Source organism: Lipomyces arxii, assembly GCF_038497795.1.
Source record: "Lipomyces arxii strain Phaff 12-163 unplaced genomic scaffold V1512scaffold_8, whole genome shotgun sequence".
Taxonomy (NCBI): Eukaryota; Fungi; Ascomycota; class Lipomycetes; order Lipomycetales; family Lipomycetaceae; genus Lipomyces; species Lipomyces arxii.
In genome coordinates this window covers 294,601-309,610 of record NW_027117707.1, presented here as the reverse complement: position 1 = coordinate 309,610, position 15,010 = coordinate 294,601, and the positions used below count along the sequence as shown (strand labels likewise).

Below are 15,010 nucleotides of genomic sequence, written 5' to 3'. Positions count from 1 at the left end.
CTAGTAATGACTTTCTGTATAAATTGATTAGGTGAACAAATATTTATGAACGTACGAGTGAATTAGAGTTTAACGTTACAAACAGATTTGCTCCGCTTGGTAGTAATAAAGAACTCTAAACACTCTTCACTTTAACTCTCGGCACTCCCATCACCAAATTTCGCCTTCTTTTTTTCGTTCAAGGTAGTTTGAACAGGAAAGTCTTCACGACAATTCACCAAATCCCTCAGCGGAAAATAAAAACAAAACAGCAGAAACACGAGATGCCAGTGCCTCGTCCGTCTGCACTTTCGTCGCTACTTGCACTTGTCGCTGTTTATCCGACTTATGCTCTTCTTGCAATGTTGAGACGGTTCAGCGGGTATCGAATCCCGGACGTTCATTCCGGTTTTCACCCAACTACAATGGCTCTGCAACAAACTGCATCGATGTATACTTCGCCGATCTTACAGCAATCGAATGCATTGGCTGCTGCTGCGGCAGCGGCAGTCGCATCCGGAACGAATCCAGCATCCGGATGTTTCCAGTACATTGTTGCGCCAAGTTTCAAAGCAAAAGACAGAGAGTCACTACGATCAACTGGAAAGGGTAGCAAATCGAGACGACCGGCTAGCGGCGAAGACGCATACTTCTACAGCAAGATCGCGACAACTGACGGAGGACCGGGCGGCGTGGCTCTTGGGGTCGTGGACGGAGTTGGCGGGTGGAACGATATTGGGGTAGATGCGACTGATTTCAGCCATTCGCTCACAGAAACAATGCAAGATTTGTCGGTTAAAATGAAAGATGGCGGGATCTCGAGTAAATTCTCGTTTCCACCGCTGGTGCTGCTCGACGCGGCGTACAATGCTATAAAAAGCTCAGGACAAGTCAAGGCGGGAGGATCGACTGCGTGTGTTGGAGTTGCGCATGCGAATGGCACTTTGCAAGCTGCGAACCTCGGCGATTCGGGATTTTATATATTCAGACAAGGCAAGATCCAATACATGTCCTTACCCCAGACTCATTACTTCAATGCGCCATATCAGCTCGCAATCATCCCGCAAAAAATTTTAGACCGCAACGCCAAGTTTGGTGGCAAGAATTTCGATGACAAGCCGAGCGACGCCAACCTTTCGACTCACAGACTGCAGCATGGCGATGTTGTCATGTTCTGCACTGACGGTGTGCTTGACAATCTCTCGGCCACGAGCTGTCTGCAGATTGTGAACGAGGAAATGATTTCGACTGGCAATTGGTTGCTTGACCGACGGTCGGGTGATATCCAACCGAGTGGTGATAGGCCTTATGCTGGAGTCGACAATGTTGCCAAGCGGTTAGTCGCGGCGGCCTTTAAAGCCTCGAACGATCCCAAAAACGACAGTCCGTTTGCTATTGAAGCGCAACGGCAAATGAAGGTGCTATACAGAGGCGGCAAGCCAGACGATATCACGGTCCTGGTTATGTTTGTGCAGCAATTGGTTGGCAAAACACAAGAACGACTATAATTACAGACAGATTTGAAGTTTTAAAAAAAAAGTTTAAGATTATGTGCAATAGCTGGCGTTTGTGAATTTTGAATCTTTGGAAACAGTTGAGCATTAGAGCTTGGACTCGACGTGGACTTGCGTAAGAGTGCAAGGTTTAATGTGACACGGACCTCTTGTCCTGTTCAGGATAAACATCGAATGGTAATTTAACAGCAAAGCGAAATGGAAAAACGCGCATACCACTGCTTTCGATTGATGTGATGTTTTGAATCTTGTGATTGTTTGGGCTTTGTGATTGGAGTTGTGTTTGTGATGTTCAATGGATGGGATTGGAACATAAGATTGAACTGAGATGAAGACGAGACTTTGCACAGATTGTGCAAACCAGTTATCGCACTGTAAATAGAATAATTTGCACGAATTATTTATTTCATGAATAAATAATTGTAAATATAAAGCGTTGAATTGTCTACTGAGATTTGTATGTTACTTACGTCCGTAAGGTAATTGTCGCTGCATTGATAGCCATGGAAATACATCAACTGCTTACACTCTTGATTTTAGGTCCATGTATTCGACAGAGTATCGTATATCTCATGAAATATCTCACTACTCTCTAAAGCTACCTCAGTTTTTAACACCAGACCCTCGTAAAATTAACAAATCTCGCGAAATCCAATTAAAATCAGCACGTGACTTGAATCAAATATGCGACATAGTTAATTTGTCTGCCACAGAAGTCGAGATCAACTTCATAAAAGATGGCACTTTTGGACAGCGCAAGACGTCGACGAATCCGGCGGCCGAGTACAAGAGGAGACAGTTTAGCTCCTGGTCGACTATTTATTCAGATTATCGTGTTGCAGACGCTTTACTACTTGACCGCGGCCGTATTTATTCTGTTTACGTGTCTGGTCGCGGGGACCAAGTTCACGCCTGATCTCGTGTTTTCGTGGCGCTCGTTACAGATCGATAATACGGTCGGTTGGACAGTTTGCTTGGTTTGGTTTTTGTCCGCTGTGTTTGAGTATGTGTTTCTGCAATTGGTAGAATTTAAAGGGGAAGAGGCTGACGAAAATGGTTTGAAGTGTACTATATCTCACCATGATTGTAGGCAGGAGCAAGTTGGTGTTTGATTTTGTTCTCACGATTCACGGTATCAGTCTCGTAGTCACAACAGTGTACACCAAGCACTTCCCGGTCAGTTTATTATGGTGGCTTCTCCAGATCGCGAGCATTCTTGCCATGGTTTTCCTCGGCACCTGGGCTTCTCGATGGCGCGAACTCAGCGTCATGTACTTTCCGTCCATAATCACGTCTAATTCAGCAGCAAGTTCCAGGGGCCTGTCGTTGGTAACGGATTCCCAAGCTGAAGAGTTTGAGTTGGTTGAGCATTCTGAAGCCGAGCAGCCACTACAGACTGCTCAGGTTTAACGTTGGGCGGGTTGAATGTATAATAGGACAATGCATAAATGGCGTTAGGTTAATTAAATTGTTAATTAAATTGTCAATAAGTTACAAGAAAATATGTGTACATGAAGATAAACAAAAAAAACGTAGTGATGCAGTCGTAATAAAGAACACAGTCATGACACCTTTACCAACCGATAATTTCCTCAAGCATATACTCCTCAATACATTACACAAATCTTACAGTTAAAATTCAGCCAAAATCCACTTTTCCTAAAACTTAGCTATGTGCGAAATAATCCGGCGTCTCCCAAACAGCAACGCCGCTCGCATTTAAATTTGGCCGTGGAGGTTCCTGAGCTGTACTGACAGGTGGCAGTGGTCTGTTTGGCATCGGACCATTGTCTTGATACACCGATGACGGCGTGATTAGTGCTCTCTGATCAGGTCCAAATGAAGCGGACTATATTATTAGTTTCACGAATATGTAATCGTGCGACAACATACGTATTTTCCAACAATCTTTTTCAAAGCTTGCCCAAGAACTTTCCAAGGAAACACTTTGACGTCTTTTTCAATATTTCTCGGTTTCGGGTTTGGAAATGACATGATCAGCTTGAAAAATTGTTCGCAATCAGATCGTCCTTTCGATACTGTCAGCGGCCGATATCCTTCTAGGTTTCGCCTGATTCTGTTTTTTTCTTCGACCGTGAATCTGACACTGACAATTTGCTCGAGCAAAGCAATGCAGTCCACCGAGGTAACAAAAAAGTTCTTTTTGGCTTGCCAGTAGATGCATGAGATGACGCATTCACCTTCACCTCTGCCCGCAGAAGACGCGGATCCTCGAAGCATTTGCGGTGCTTGCATGCTTGCGACATACTCAGACTGACTGATTACAGTTACTGACGTTTGAATGATTGCTCCATGTTGAGAATACACGAATTTGACCAGTCTCCTCTCGGCCTTCCATTCGTCTTGACTCCAATTCTCAGTCATCTCTTCTAGATTGCTTTGGATTTGCAATTGAGCACGATTTGGTGCACTTGTTGGCGGAGATCCAGCTGAACGTGAGAATGGAGCAAGAGTCGATGTTCGAACGAGAAATGGTAAATCTTCATCATTTTGTCGTGAACGAGGATATTGCTGAGATGAGGCCGAAGAAAAAGATGAAGAGGGAGGGTGATATGAGTTTATTGCGGGTAGCGTATGATCGTATGTTGTCTGAGTATTTGTGGTTGAGTGGGCAACAGAAGCAGGCACTGTAGCAGGGTTGACATAAGGAGCAGATTGAGGTTGTGGTAAAGTATTGTACGGAACAGTTGAGTATGAGTACGAGCGCTGGTCTGTCCGAGTAGGGAGCTGATGATGTGAGAATATACCTGAATCAGCCTGTGAATACGCATAGTTCTGCTGCTGCTGTTGTTGTTGTACTTGTTGTTGTTGTACTTGTTGTACTTGTTGCACTTGTTGTACTTGTTGTTGTTGTTGCTGGGGACGCGCATAAGATAAATCAAAAGACGCTCGCCTGAATGAACCTGGAGGATGGGATCTGGGAGTGACAGTGAAGTCTGCTACCGTAAGATCATATGCTTCTCTACCATTGCGATCTTCCACTCTCAAATAGACACTCAAAGGCTGTCCCAACCAAGACTCGGGCAACTGCGGGACTGTGGTTGTCAACGCGAAATAATGAGCAGACTGTGAATGCTGAGCAGATGGAGGATGCGATTGTGAGATTGAGACAGAGCATCGATATGACCCTAGAATAATAGATATTAAGATAGGACATGAAGGGGCAAGCAGGTTTGCTTGAGTCCCTACATAGACACTGAATGCCGCTCCTTCAGCACCGCGAGGTTCAGAACAACCAACGACGGCGACAGGTGGAATCGACATAATTTTATATTAAGCACGCAACTACTTGATACTCCAATAACATCTACCCAAGATAAACAGAAAGCGGTCAAAAGAAAGTGAAGAAAGAGAAGAGTAAACAGGTATAGACACGACGTAATAATAAAATGAGGAGATGGTCATCCTAAAGGCGGAGTGCCAAACACGTACCCGTGTCGACAATTTCGGGCGGCGGCGCGTGCGCGTGTCGCAAATTTGTGTGTCGACCGCCAGTGCTAGTGCTAAATTATGAAAGTACCTCTTTCTCAGACACACACATGTCTCGTACCCACTGTTTCTCCGGGGTTTACCATATGTCCGCACATCGAACCAATCCTCGCCCCCTGTCTCGTATTAAAAATGCACGATTTAGAATGTCTAAACGCACAGACCCACCTGTCACAGAATTGGAAACTTTAATACTTTTGCTGCTCTATGCACACGCACACGTCAATCATTTTGACACTTGCGTATTAGGCGGTACGTAAGATTCGATTATGAAGTGCCTTTTATTGGGTACAGCAGTACATATAGTAGCTTTAAACCCTAATATAATATTCAGCCGCAATTTTATTCTTAACACAGTCTAAATTGATTTACGGAGTAGTCATTGAACGGGTTCTATTTCAAGAATCTTCCGCACAGTTCACGATGAACTCAGTAACAATTACTAGAATAGATGGCGACCCAGGGAAAGTTTATTATCCACTTAAGTTTGATAAAATTGAGATACCTCAGCCAAATGGGTCTGAAGTTCTAATTAAAGTCGATTCTGTATCGGTAAGGGTCTGTTGGCTGAATACTAAAAGGAAAGATAGTAATTTAGTAGTTAAATCATAGAGATCATTTTATACGTCAACATTTATATCCTGGTACTGCGTTTGGAGTTACATTAGGATCAGATGTGGTTGGACGAGTAGTCGCACTTGGGCCTGGTGTGAAAGACAACACATTGCTAAATGCTCGTGTTATTGTATATCCAGCTCGGGGCTGGCTAGCTGATCCACGGGCACCTGAAGGACCAGATTTCGCAATTTTAGGAGGCACCAAGTTTTACGCGAATGGCGCGTTTGCTGATTATATCTTGGTCGAATCAGCAGATCTAGTCGTGCATTGCCCATCGCATTTGAGTGAATCTGGAGCCGCATCAATTCCAATCGCAGGTTTAACTGCTTATCGTTCTGTTTTTACTCGTGCCCAAGTTAAACAAGGAATGACTGTTCTGATTACAGGATGCGGTGGTGGCGTTGCAATATTTGCGATTCAGTTTGCGAAAACAATTGGTGCTAAAGTGTTAGTTACTGCAGGATCTCAAGCTAAACTGGAATACGCAATCAAGACTCTTAAGGTCGATGGTGGAGTTCTTTACACTGATCCGGCATGGGGTAAACAAATACGAGCGTACGGTGCTATTGACGTGGTGATTGATGGATCTGGCGGTAACACTATACTCCAAATTGGGTCGAGTCTATCACTTGGTGCTCGAATAGTGTGTTACGGCATGACTTCAGGCCCACAAACTGCTGTTCCCATGGTTGCGGTACTAAAGAATGCCGAATTCATTGGCAGTACGATGGGTTCACTACGAGAGTTTAAAGAGATGCTTAAGTTTATAGACAAGCACAAGATCGATCCGGTTATTTATAAGACAGTTAGTGGGCTTGACAGAATTGAGGACGCATTCAAACTGTTAATGGACAAGCAACGAATAGGTAAGATTGTGGTGCAGTTGGAGTGTAAGGATCAATCCAGTTTGTGATTACATAATGCGGCTGTGTCGAGTGCTGTGTACACATGAGACAATATGATAGACACGGCCTGCGACATGCATGGTCGTGCGTCGACGTGCATCGACATGCGTCTCTAGGCGAACGTTACATAGGACAACGTGTGCGCGTGTACGGCCGAAACAACAGGCCTTGACCACTCGATAGACCTTGAAGTACCGACTGGTGCAGTATTTAGTTACTGTGTACCAATTGATGTCTTAGACTGTTTCTCTTTCTTGACGAACTTAGAGTAGAAAGTATATAAACAAATTTTTTTGAAGTTACATTTTTGAAAATAAATATAACAAAACTCATTACTTGAGTTAACGTTTGCGCCATTCGATGATCGCTTTATCAAACAGTTGTCTTGTTAAGCCGTTCCTTACTAAAATAAACTTTACGCCTAATTGACGTTCGACTTCTTTATTTCTTGATTCATCGTCAAAAAAAATCATCTCTTTGTAATCAATCTTCGTCGCCTTATAAATCTCTTTAAAGTGCACAATTTTCGTGTCTACTTATTAGTACGTAGCATGTGTAATGTATACGATTATGGACTCACCGGGATAAATCTCGAGAACATCAAAATAATCAATGGCTTGTCGTCCATTTATTCTTAGATTAGACAGCATTGATCTTGCAACATCTGGTGTATGTGTTCTGCTTGCAATTGCCAGTTTGACATTCTTTTCTCGTAGTTCTGCGATTATTCCAGGTACATCTGAATAAAACGACATTGTCTCTCCATATCTAATCAACTCAGTAAGTATAATCGGTTTGCATAATGTAATATACTAATGCTACCTATCAATTATACCATCTCCGGTCTTGCTTGCTCTAACTGGTGGGGTTATATGAGTATCACACCAGCACTATATCATCAGTCAATCACCGTCACACACACACGACATACTCACAGCTGTACTAGTTAGTATAATATCATCAGACACTTCATTCTACATACGCCACAATGTATAATCCAAATCAAATACAAATACCCTGGGAAACTTCTCTTCAGATTGTGTCATTTCCAAATAAATGTAAACATTTAAAGAACGGACAATCTCAATACTTCGTGATGATGCGGCTCATCCAGTTCATTCCTCGTACATATCAGTTTGTCCTTAATTAGATCACAACGTCTCGTATTCTGTAACATTAACAACGCCTTATGAAACTCTTCATCTATTAAATACAAAGTACTATCTTGTTCAATTTGTTGTGTATTTGACAATGGAGATTTAATCGACTATTCTGGTATAAGAAGCACCATTTACGACGACAAGTGCGAACTTTACTTTTAATGTGTATTCACCACAGATCTGGCTCAGGGGTAAACCTCCTCGCTCCTGGTGCTCATCACTCCAAAATTGTGCCTTTAAACTCTTGGTGCGGCACTCATGCAACACATCACGTCTTTTTAACCTCCCATTCAAACCCGTCACATCTTCATTTATTCTTTCTTTAATTGAAGTCCGGAATTTCTTTGTGAACTTCTATTTACTAGATTTTGTGGGGAAGAAGATATGAGGTCAAGTTTTAAGAAGTATCGTAATAACTGGATAGCAATTATCTTGCTCATTGCGCTTTCAGTTGTGTTGATCCAATATTCCCATCATGTCAAACATATCGCATCAATCGTTGATAATAGACCTGCGGTCCAACGATTCTATGAAGAACCAAAATGGGATGGTCCACTTGAAATGGCTCATGGCGATCAAGTAGAGAAACAGATAGAGGCCAAATACGCAGCTAGTCCGTTACAAAGACATCGCAAGCTGAATTCCATCAAACATTTATCGTCATGTTCAGTTCCTAATCATAAACCTGGTGCTGCAAATATTTTGCTGAATGATGCAAATCTTGAAGGTCTCATGTCCCGAGTCGTGTTTACGAGATCGGATTCGTTACCAACCGACGTTGCCAGGTTTAATCCAAATATCTTGCCGTACCCTGCTGGATCTCAATACCCGTATATCGGATTTGTTCGCGAGAGTTTGGAAAAAAAGCAAGAAATAGACAATTCGTGGCGACACTCGGTCTGGACCTGTGATTTAGACTGGGAGACTGTTGATACTTTTGGGCAACAGCTGCTTAAGTGTCAGACCCAACCAAAGAGACTGGAAATTGACCATTGGAAGTCAAAGAAAGACTCCTGTTTCAAATGGCCGTGGATTTCAAGTGGTCTTGGCCAAATTGATCCTCGAGTGTTTTTCTCCCCACTTGGTGAACCGCTTATGATTTTCGGCTCGAATGGTCCAGAAAACTGTGTGGCCCAGTTTGTCGTCGATTTGCGCCGTTACGTGCCAGACCTTTCGCAGCGCATGAAACTGTCCAACGTGCCAATGCGGTTCTCAAATGTGACGTACCTGACCCGACAACCGCCGCTGGCAGAGATGGAGAAAAACTACTTTATGCTGTTTGACGAAACGAACCAGATCTTCATCCACCACGAGCTGGCCGAGCGCTCACTCGCGCTTATGGACGATCCGGCTCAACGAAATCTGGCTGTGTACTCGCAGGCCCCGGAATGCGTGCTCAAGCTCAGACACTCGATGCCGGATCAAAAAAGACAGAAGATAAGAATTCACCAGGCCACGAACTCGCTCCGTGTGACGCTATGCGAGTACCCTTGCGAGCCGACGCTGCAAAACACAGTCCTGGTTTTCATCGCGCACATTAAGTACGAAAATTGGCTCAAGGTTTACTACCGTCGTAACCTGATTGTCATGAATGCGACTGCGCCGTTCGAGATCCTGGCTAGGTCCGAGAACTTGAACTATGCCGGTGCAGACGAGCGGCAAATAATTTACACAGTCTCGATGAGTTGGGACCACGTGCACTACCGCACGCACGCGCAGATCCCGCTTCATTACCAAGAAACGAACGCAGAGGGCGAGCTACAGACAGTGCCGAAGCCAAAAGTGACGACGGCAGATAACGACTTGGTGAATGATTTTTACCATGGCTGGTTGGACGACACAGTCATGATTGGGCTCGGAATAAATGATAAGGAATCAGGTGTGATTCATGTGAAGGCCAGTAAGTTGTTGGACTGTCTTGAAATCTGCCGATAAAACGGGTTAGTTGCCTTTTTCTATGGCTTTCCATGTAAGATAAATAAGAAGAGTTATAATCATAACTAAAGCTTTTTTTGGAATGTAAGATTTACTATGATACAATTTTAAAAATACAAGCGGACTCTAGCGAATGTCGACCATCGACATGCCTTCCAAAAACCCAGTCAGATCGTCCCGCTTGATCTCGACAACTGAACTCTCAAAACAGTCAATCTTCACCCGCGCGTTGGTCTCCTGCGCGACCTGCTGAAACGCAATCCCAAACGAGTTTCGGAGCACTTCCTCGTCGTCTTCCTCTTCATCTTCCTCGTCCTCGTCCTCCGTCCTGTTTCTCGGCCGTACCCGTGCAGGCAGACCGACGATCGTGTACGTGTCGCGCTTAGAATCCAGCGCCCCAATGACTAACGCAGACTGCTTGTCGGTTTGTTCAGACTTGCACTCACTGACCCAGGTCGCGAGACGCGTCAAAGTCACCGGATTTGAAAATATCTCGAGATCTGGGCCGTCACGTAACATCGCGAGCCGAAACGGCCGGAGCTGCTTGACTGCGTCTTTGTCCAGCAAAGCAGACCCCGTCCGGACCACGGCTTTCTGTATCATGCGCGCTCTGTCGATACCGTGCAATAATAACTCCACACTAATCAATCAGTACTGTTTCCTCGCACCGGTTATTAAACTCACTCGTCAAGTGCATCCCATCCGCACCAAAAGTTATCAACCCACTCTTGTGTTCCGACGTTTTCCTTCTCATCCTCCTCCGTCTTGTCCGGGTTCACGTTCTCCTTATCAATCGCCGTCTGTCCCCGCCCACTTTCCAACAGCGCAGCCACAGCCTCGACCGCGTCACCCGCCGTGACCGCGCCTCTAAACCCAAACTTACGCGTGACCCCGGTCCGCACAACGTTTCCGATATTGTACCCTTCAGCCACAGACTGTAGTCTACTTCGCAGCTCGCGCTTCAGCACCATGTCGGCGTGCGTCCACCGTTCGCGCGCGACCGTCAGCGGAACACCCATCTTGGCCAGCATGTGATGCAATCGTTTTTTGCCATCATCCGTCCAAAGCTCAAGTCGCGCGGAAACATACGGCGAGTGAATCAGCGCATCGTACAATGTCCAGTGCCGAAGAAGAAAGATGCGGTAGTCGGGCTGCGTTATGAGCGTGTTGTCGTCGGCAGAGAGTTTCAGGTTTGTATGTGGATTCAGACGCGCAACCTCGTCTCGTAAAAGCGGGAACAGGCGTCTGTATAGTTGCGGTGCGTGCCTGTCCAGCGCGGTCGTGCCAACAATCGACAGCCACAGATCGTGGATAGAAGTGTCGCCGAGAAATGATAGCAGCGTGTAAACTTGAGATGCGACCGGGGTCGAAAACATGGCGCCTTTGCTGTAGTATGCTCCGACCACGTCTTCGACTTCTTGACGCAGCTGCTTGACGGACTTTTGTCGGCGCGCTGAAGGCGAGGGCGACCGTGGCGACGACGGAGACTTTCGCTTTGAAGACGGTGAACTATTTTCTGCCTCGGCAGTGTCGTTACTCTCCTGCGTTTCGTCCTCAATTTCCTGCTCGTCATCACTGTCTTTGTCCTCCTCATCGCTGCCTTCTTCTTCATCACTAGACTCATCTGGACCAAGTTCAAGCAGCGTCTGAAAAGCCTGCCTTTCAGCTTCCAATAGTCCGTCGCCAACATCTCCATCGTCAAAACACACAATATTCTCTGATCCAAACAAATTCTGCAAATTCCACGGCCGGTGACTATCAAACACATAAATCTTCCGTCTCTGTTTCATCCTCCTTCTTTCCAACTCTTCTTCATCTTCCTCTTCATCTTCCCCTTCATCTTCCCGTTGCTCATCTTCTAAATACGTACTCAGATCAACCAGTGCACCGCACCCAATCATCACAATCGTGCTAACATCGTCGTCCAACTCAGTACATCGCGCACGCAACTCAGCATAGCCTGTCACAGGAGACACCCTGTGCGGCACCATCTCGCGCTTCAAAATCCCAGCAAGAATCTTCGCACCGCAGAGCGCGTCAACGTCAAGACAGGCGACAAACACCACAAGCCGACACGTAGTTCGTGACCGCGTCGCTTGCCGCAACGTATCAAACGCAGCTACGTACGACGTCGGCGGCACGTGCATTTTTGAGTGTTTTTGTTGCTGCTTTTGGGCTTCGTGATGAATTCAAAGTCGCGTTTTTGTTTTTGTTCGAGGAACGCGTTGCTTTCAGTTCTGAGCCGCATTTCTGCTTACACAAAACCCTCGTGCTGTTAAGCTGTTCTACGGGAAAATCATTGATTCAATGCCTAATGCACAAATTGTACAAAAAAATACAGTTAGATAAACATATTACATCATATAAACAGTATGTAAGTAGAGAGTATAAAGTGGAGTCCAAAACCAGTGCATATAACTGCGCAGTCGGGAAGATGAGGTCTTTTTTTTGGTCAAACGCAGTCGAAAACAAGGAAAAACATGGAATAATGCACTCTTGAAGTTTTCGAGCTTACTGCTCGGCAGGCTTGAGTTGCTCAGCCTTGACCTCGGCAGCAATCTCAGCATCAGCAACGGTCTCGACCGCAGCCTCGCTCGGGGTCGCGGTTCCGCTCGTGATATCAGTCTCGGTCTTGCCGTTTCGCCGCGATGTTCGTTTTTTGGGCTCCTTTGCCGAGTCTGCAGAGGCGGCGGCTTCGGTCTCCGCTGTAGCTTCGCTCTCGAGTTTCTCAATCTCCGCCTCTGCCTTCTTGATATTTTCTGCAGTAACACTAGCTTGGTTTTCTTTGAACCACGTGATCTTCTCCTTCAAGCTGGCGACAACAGGTGGGACTTCCTCACGGCTGGTAGGAACTCCGATAGACAATGCGCCAAGCTGGTTGACAATTTCAAGGTTAAGAGTAAACTTCTCCTTTTCAGCAGGAGCAGAAACAGTGTTATTCCGTTTCTTGTTCTTCTTGCCAACAAAATAATCTTCTTCAATCTTGCGGCTAATAATCTGGGTTCCAGCAGGAGGAGCAGGGTCAACAGTTCTAGTGGCCTGAGCAGCAAGTGAGCTAGTAGACCGGAGAGTAGACGTTGCAGAAGGCTTGAAAGACGGGTCGAAGTACTGAAGCAACGACTCAGCCTGAGCGATGTCGTCCTCGAATGCGGGTTGACTGGCAGTCTCAAGACGCTGGGCAGCACGTCGCTTCCTTCGTTCACGCTCAAATTCCTCACGTTCTGCTTTCTTGCGTTCCCATCGCTTCTGTCGCTCCGCTTGTTCGAAATGGGCAAACTCTTTCTTCTGCTTGTAGAACTCGTTCTTGAAATTGCGGAGCGCCTGGTATGCCTCGTCCTTAGCCTGGCGGGCAACGTTTCGCTGCTCGGTCAAAGCCGACCGGTTCTTCTGAGCTTTCTCAATCTCAGCGTAGATACCGTTAAGTTCAGTCTGGAGAACGTTATGCTCAGCGGACAAATCCTTGGACTCCTTATCCTCAGTCTTGGCACGAAGAGCAGCAACCTTTGCTTTGGCTTCGGCAATTGATTGCTCAATCTCACGCACGCTCGAAAAGTTCTTGCGGGTTTTTTTGAGTGCAGTTATATCGCTCAGCATACGCTTTTCGTCAACGAGCTTCAAAGTGCCGGAATCAACCATGCTCTCAAACTTCCTATAAACCGTGAGTGAAGTACTATATAACGGTATGATTGACATACTTGATTTGCGCATCAAGATCCTCAGGGGATTTGAAAGACAGCTTGGACTTAGCAGCCTGGACTTCCTTGACCTAATCAAATCAGCGCAATTCATGATTGCTTTGGTCCAGATATTGTACATACCTTTCGCTTTATTCCTTCGTCAAGAGTCTTAATTTCCTCGAGCACTTTTTGGTTTGCAGCGCGGATTTCAGCCTGACGAACACGAATGACTCCAAGCTGTTCCTTGAGTTCTTTCTGTCTTTCATTTTGCGCAGAATTTCCGGTAAGAAGTTTCAATTGACCAACGAAATAATCCTGAATTATTAGTTACCGTCAATATTGTATATTAAGAGTAGATTCAAAGCCTACACGTGGCCTAACTCTTCTCTAATTAACTGTAATCCAAAAGTTTATACCTGCTTATCAGTCTTGGCCTTAAGTTCCTTCTCAAGGGCTTCAACACCAGATTCGAACGCAGCCTGGTCCGGTCTAGTTGGCCTCTTTGTGAGTGATGCCGCAGCAGTAGTATCAGCTGCTTCTGTCACTGTCGCCATTTTTATTTTTATATTTCGGGTCTTGATTGAGTTTGAACGATGTCAATTAAAAAGTCAACAAAAAAACCGTCTGTAATATGATGAATAAACCACAAAAAAATCCAAAGTCGAGTCGAGAAATTGAATATAAAAAAAGACAGGGTTTTTTTCTTGTTTTGGGTTTTAAAGAAGGTCAAAGAGAGTCTCGAAAGAGAGAATTCGGTGTAGCGTACATTATAGTATATGGTGCGTATATTCCAGTCTAAAGTTGCCGCACCATCGAACAAATCTCGAAATCTTTTTATTTTTGAACAGAAAATCTAGTGAAGAATTTAGTGAGGAAATTGAGGTCAAAGAAGAGAAAGAATGGATGAAGCAGAAAGACAAGCATCGAGGCTATGGAGAACTTATAGGACAGTCAAGGAAATGGTGAAGGATAGAGTGAGTCCATCTTATTTATCAATGGCGACGTCTGATCTAACATCACAAGGGATATGAAGTACTCGATGAAGAGTTGACTATATCATTAGATGAGTTTAGATCAAGAATGTGTGATAGTATGGGTCAACCTCAGTAAGTTTAGCTTTTATATGATACGAACTACTTGCACTAACAGTACACAGACGAAAGCTCATGTGTTTTCAAGCAAATCCATCGCCAGATGCTCAAGAAAAGTTCCCGGAACTAGGATCTGCTTGGGTCGAGTTTTGTGAAGAACCTTCTGTTGGTATCAAGACCATGACTGCATTTTGCACAAGAATGACTGACAATGTCATATCAAACGGCATCTTTATTTATCAAAACAGCATTACTCCATCGGCAAACAAATTGCTTCCAACAGTTGCACCAGCTACTATCGAAACATTTCAAGAAGCAGATTTACTTGTCAACATTACGCATCACGAGCTAGTTCCAAAACACGTCCGGTTATCGGCTGAAGAAAAGAAAGATGTATTGGAAAAGTATAGATTGAAAGAAAGTCAATTGCCACGGATTCAAAGAGAAGATCCGGTTGCACGGTATCTGGGACTGAAGCGCGGCAATGTGGTTAAGATTATACGGCGAAGCGAAACTAGTGGAAGGTATGCAAGTTATCGGATATGTTTGTAAGATAGAGGTTTTATTTAGTGATTAGTTATTACAAAAGTGTCCCGTATAAACTCCATACATGCCAAACGA

The 15,010-nt window shown here is 44.9% G+C and overlaps 9 protein-coding genes across 9 annotated transcripts; 5 read left to right on the top strand and 4 right to left on the bottom strand.

Moving 5' to 3' along the window:
* The first annotated feature begins 193 nt into the window (after positions 1-193).
* V1512DRAFT_263220 (phosphatase 2C-like domain-containing protein) lies at positions 194-1,931 on the top strand. Its single transcript, XM_066916447.1, has one exon. The coding sequence runs from the start codon at positions 264-266 to the stop codon at positions 1,485-1,487; it is 1,224 nt and encodes a 407-aa protein (XP_066771421.1). The 5' UTR covers positions 194-263; the 3' UTR covers positions 1,488-1,931.
* Positions 1,932-2,090: 159 nt separating this feature from the next.
* Positions 2,091-2,995, top strand: V1512DRAFT_225668 (integral membrane protein S linking to the trans Golgi network-domain-containing protein). The gene is made up of 2 exons (XM_066913831.1): positions 2,091-2,496; positions 2,558-2,995. The coding sequence occupies exons 1-2, from the start codon at positions 2,231-2,233 to the stop codon at positions 2,901-2,903; spliced, it is 612 nt and encodes a 203-aa protein (XP_066771420.1). The 5' UTR covers positions 2,091-2,230; the 3' UTR covers positions 2,904-2,995.
* Positions 2,948-5,246, bottom strand: V1512DRAFT_263214 (uncharacterized protein). The gene is made up of 3 exons (XM_066916446.1): positions 5,172-5,246; positions 3,387-5,119; positions 2,948-3,342 (listed from the first exon to the last, which is right to left on the bottom strand). The coding sequence occupies exons 2-3, from the start codon at positions 4,776-4,778 to the stop codon at positions 3,160-3,162; spliced, it is 1,575 nt and encodes a 524-aa protein (XP_066771419.1). The 5' UTR covers positions 4,779-5,119; positions 5,172-5,246; the 3' UTR covers positions 2,948-3,159.
* Positions 5,247-5,342: 96 nt separating this feature from the next.
* Positions 5,343-6,830, top strand: V1512DRAFT_225664 (uncharacterized protein). The gene is made up of 2 exons (XM_066913830.1): positions 5,343-5,555; positions 5,605-6,830. The coding sequence occupies exons 1-2, from the start codon at positions 5,427-5,429 to the stop codon at positions 6,532-6,534; spliced, it is 1,059 nt and encodes a 352-aa protein (XP_066771418.1). The 5' UTR covers positions 5,343-5,426; the 3' UTR covers positions 6,535-6,830.
* On the bottom strand, positions 6,798-7,812 carry V1512DRAFT_263211 (magnesium-dependent phosphatase-1). Its single transcript, XM_066916445.1, is given in 5 exon segments — positions 6,798-7,058; positions 7,107-7,294; positions 7,349-7,416; positions 7,489-7,490; positions 7,509-7,812. 5 exon segments carry the CDS (start codon positions 7,570-7,572, stop codon positions 6,868-6,870), a joined length of 513 nt encoding a protein of 170 aa, XP_066771417.1. The 5' UTR covers positions 7,573-7,812; the 3' UTR covers positions 6,798-6,867.
* Positions 7,813-7,878: 66 nt separating this feature from the next.
* V1512DRAFT_263207 (uncharacterized protein) lies at positions 7,879-9,726 on the top strand. Its single transcript, XM_066916444.1, has one exon. It carries the CDS (start codon positions 8,071-8,073, stop codon positions 9,619-9,621), a length of 1,551 nt encoding a protein of 516 aa, XP_066771416.1. The 5' UTR covers positions 7,879-8,070; the 3' UTR covers positions 9,622-9,726.
* Positions 9,678-11,826, bottom strand: V1512DRAFT_276260 (CDC45 family). The gene is made up of 2 exons (XM_066917859.1): positions 10,306-11,826; positions 9,678-10,261 (listed from the first exon to the last, which is right to left on the bottom strand). The coding sequence occupies exons 1-2, from the start codon at positions 11,766-11,768 to the stop codon at positions 9,748-9,750; spliced, it is 1,977 nt and encodes a 658-aa protein (XP_066771415.1). The 5' UTR covers positions 11,769-11,826; the 3' UTR covers positions 9,678-9,747.
* A 94-nt stretch (positions 11,827-11,920) lies between these two features.
* Positions 11,921-14,024, bottom strand: V1512DRAFT_263203 (uncharacterized protein). The gene is made up of 4 exons (XM_066916443.1): positions 13,715-14,024; positions 13,440-13,613; positions 13,317-13,387; positions 11,921-13,270 (listed from the first exon to the last, which is right to left on the bottom strand). Exons 1-4 carry the CDS (start codon positions 13,850-13,852, stop codon positions 12,133-12,135), a joined length of 1,521 nt encoding a protein of 506 aa, XP_066771414.1. The 5' UTR covers positions 13,853-14,024; the 3' UTR covers positions 11,921-12,132.
* A 47-nt stretch (positions 14,025-14,071) lies between these two features.
* Positions 14,072-14,980, top strand: V1512DRAFT_164280 (RNA polymerase). The gene is made up of 3 exons (XM_066913082.1): positions 14,072-14,272; positions 14,322-14,404; positions 14,455-14,980. Exons 1-3 carry the CDS (start codon positions 14,198-14,200, stop codon positions 14,939-14,941), a joined length of 645 nt encoding a protein of 214 aa, XP_066771413.1. The 5' UTR covers positions 14,072-14,197; the 3' UTR covers positions 14,942-14,980.
* The last annotated feature ends 30 nt before the right edge of the window (positions 14,981-15,010 follow it).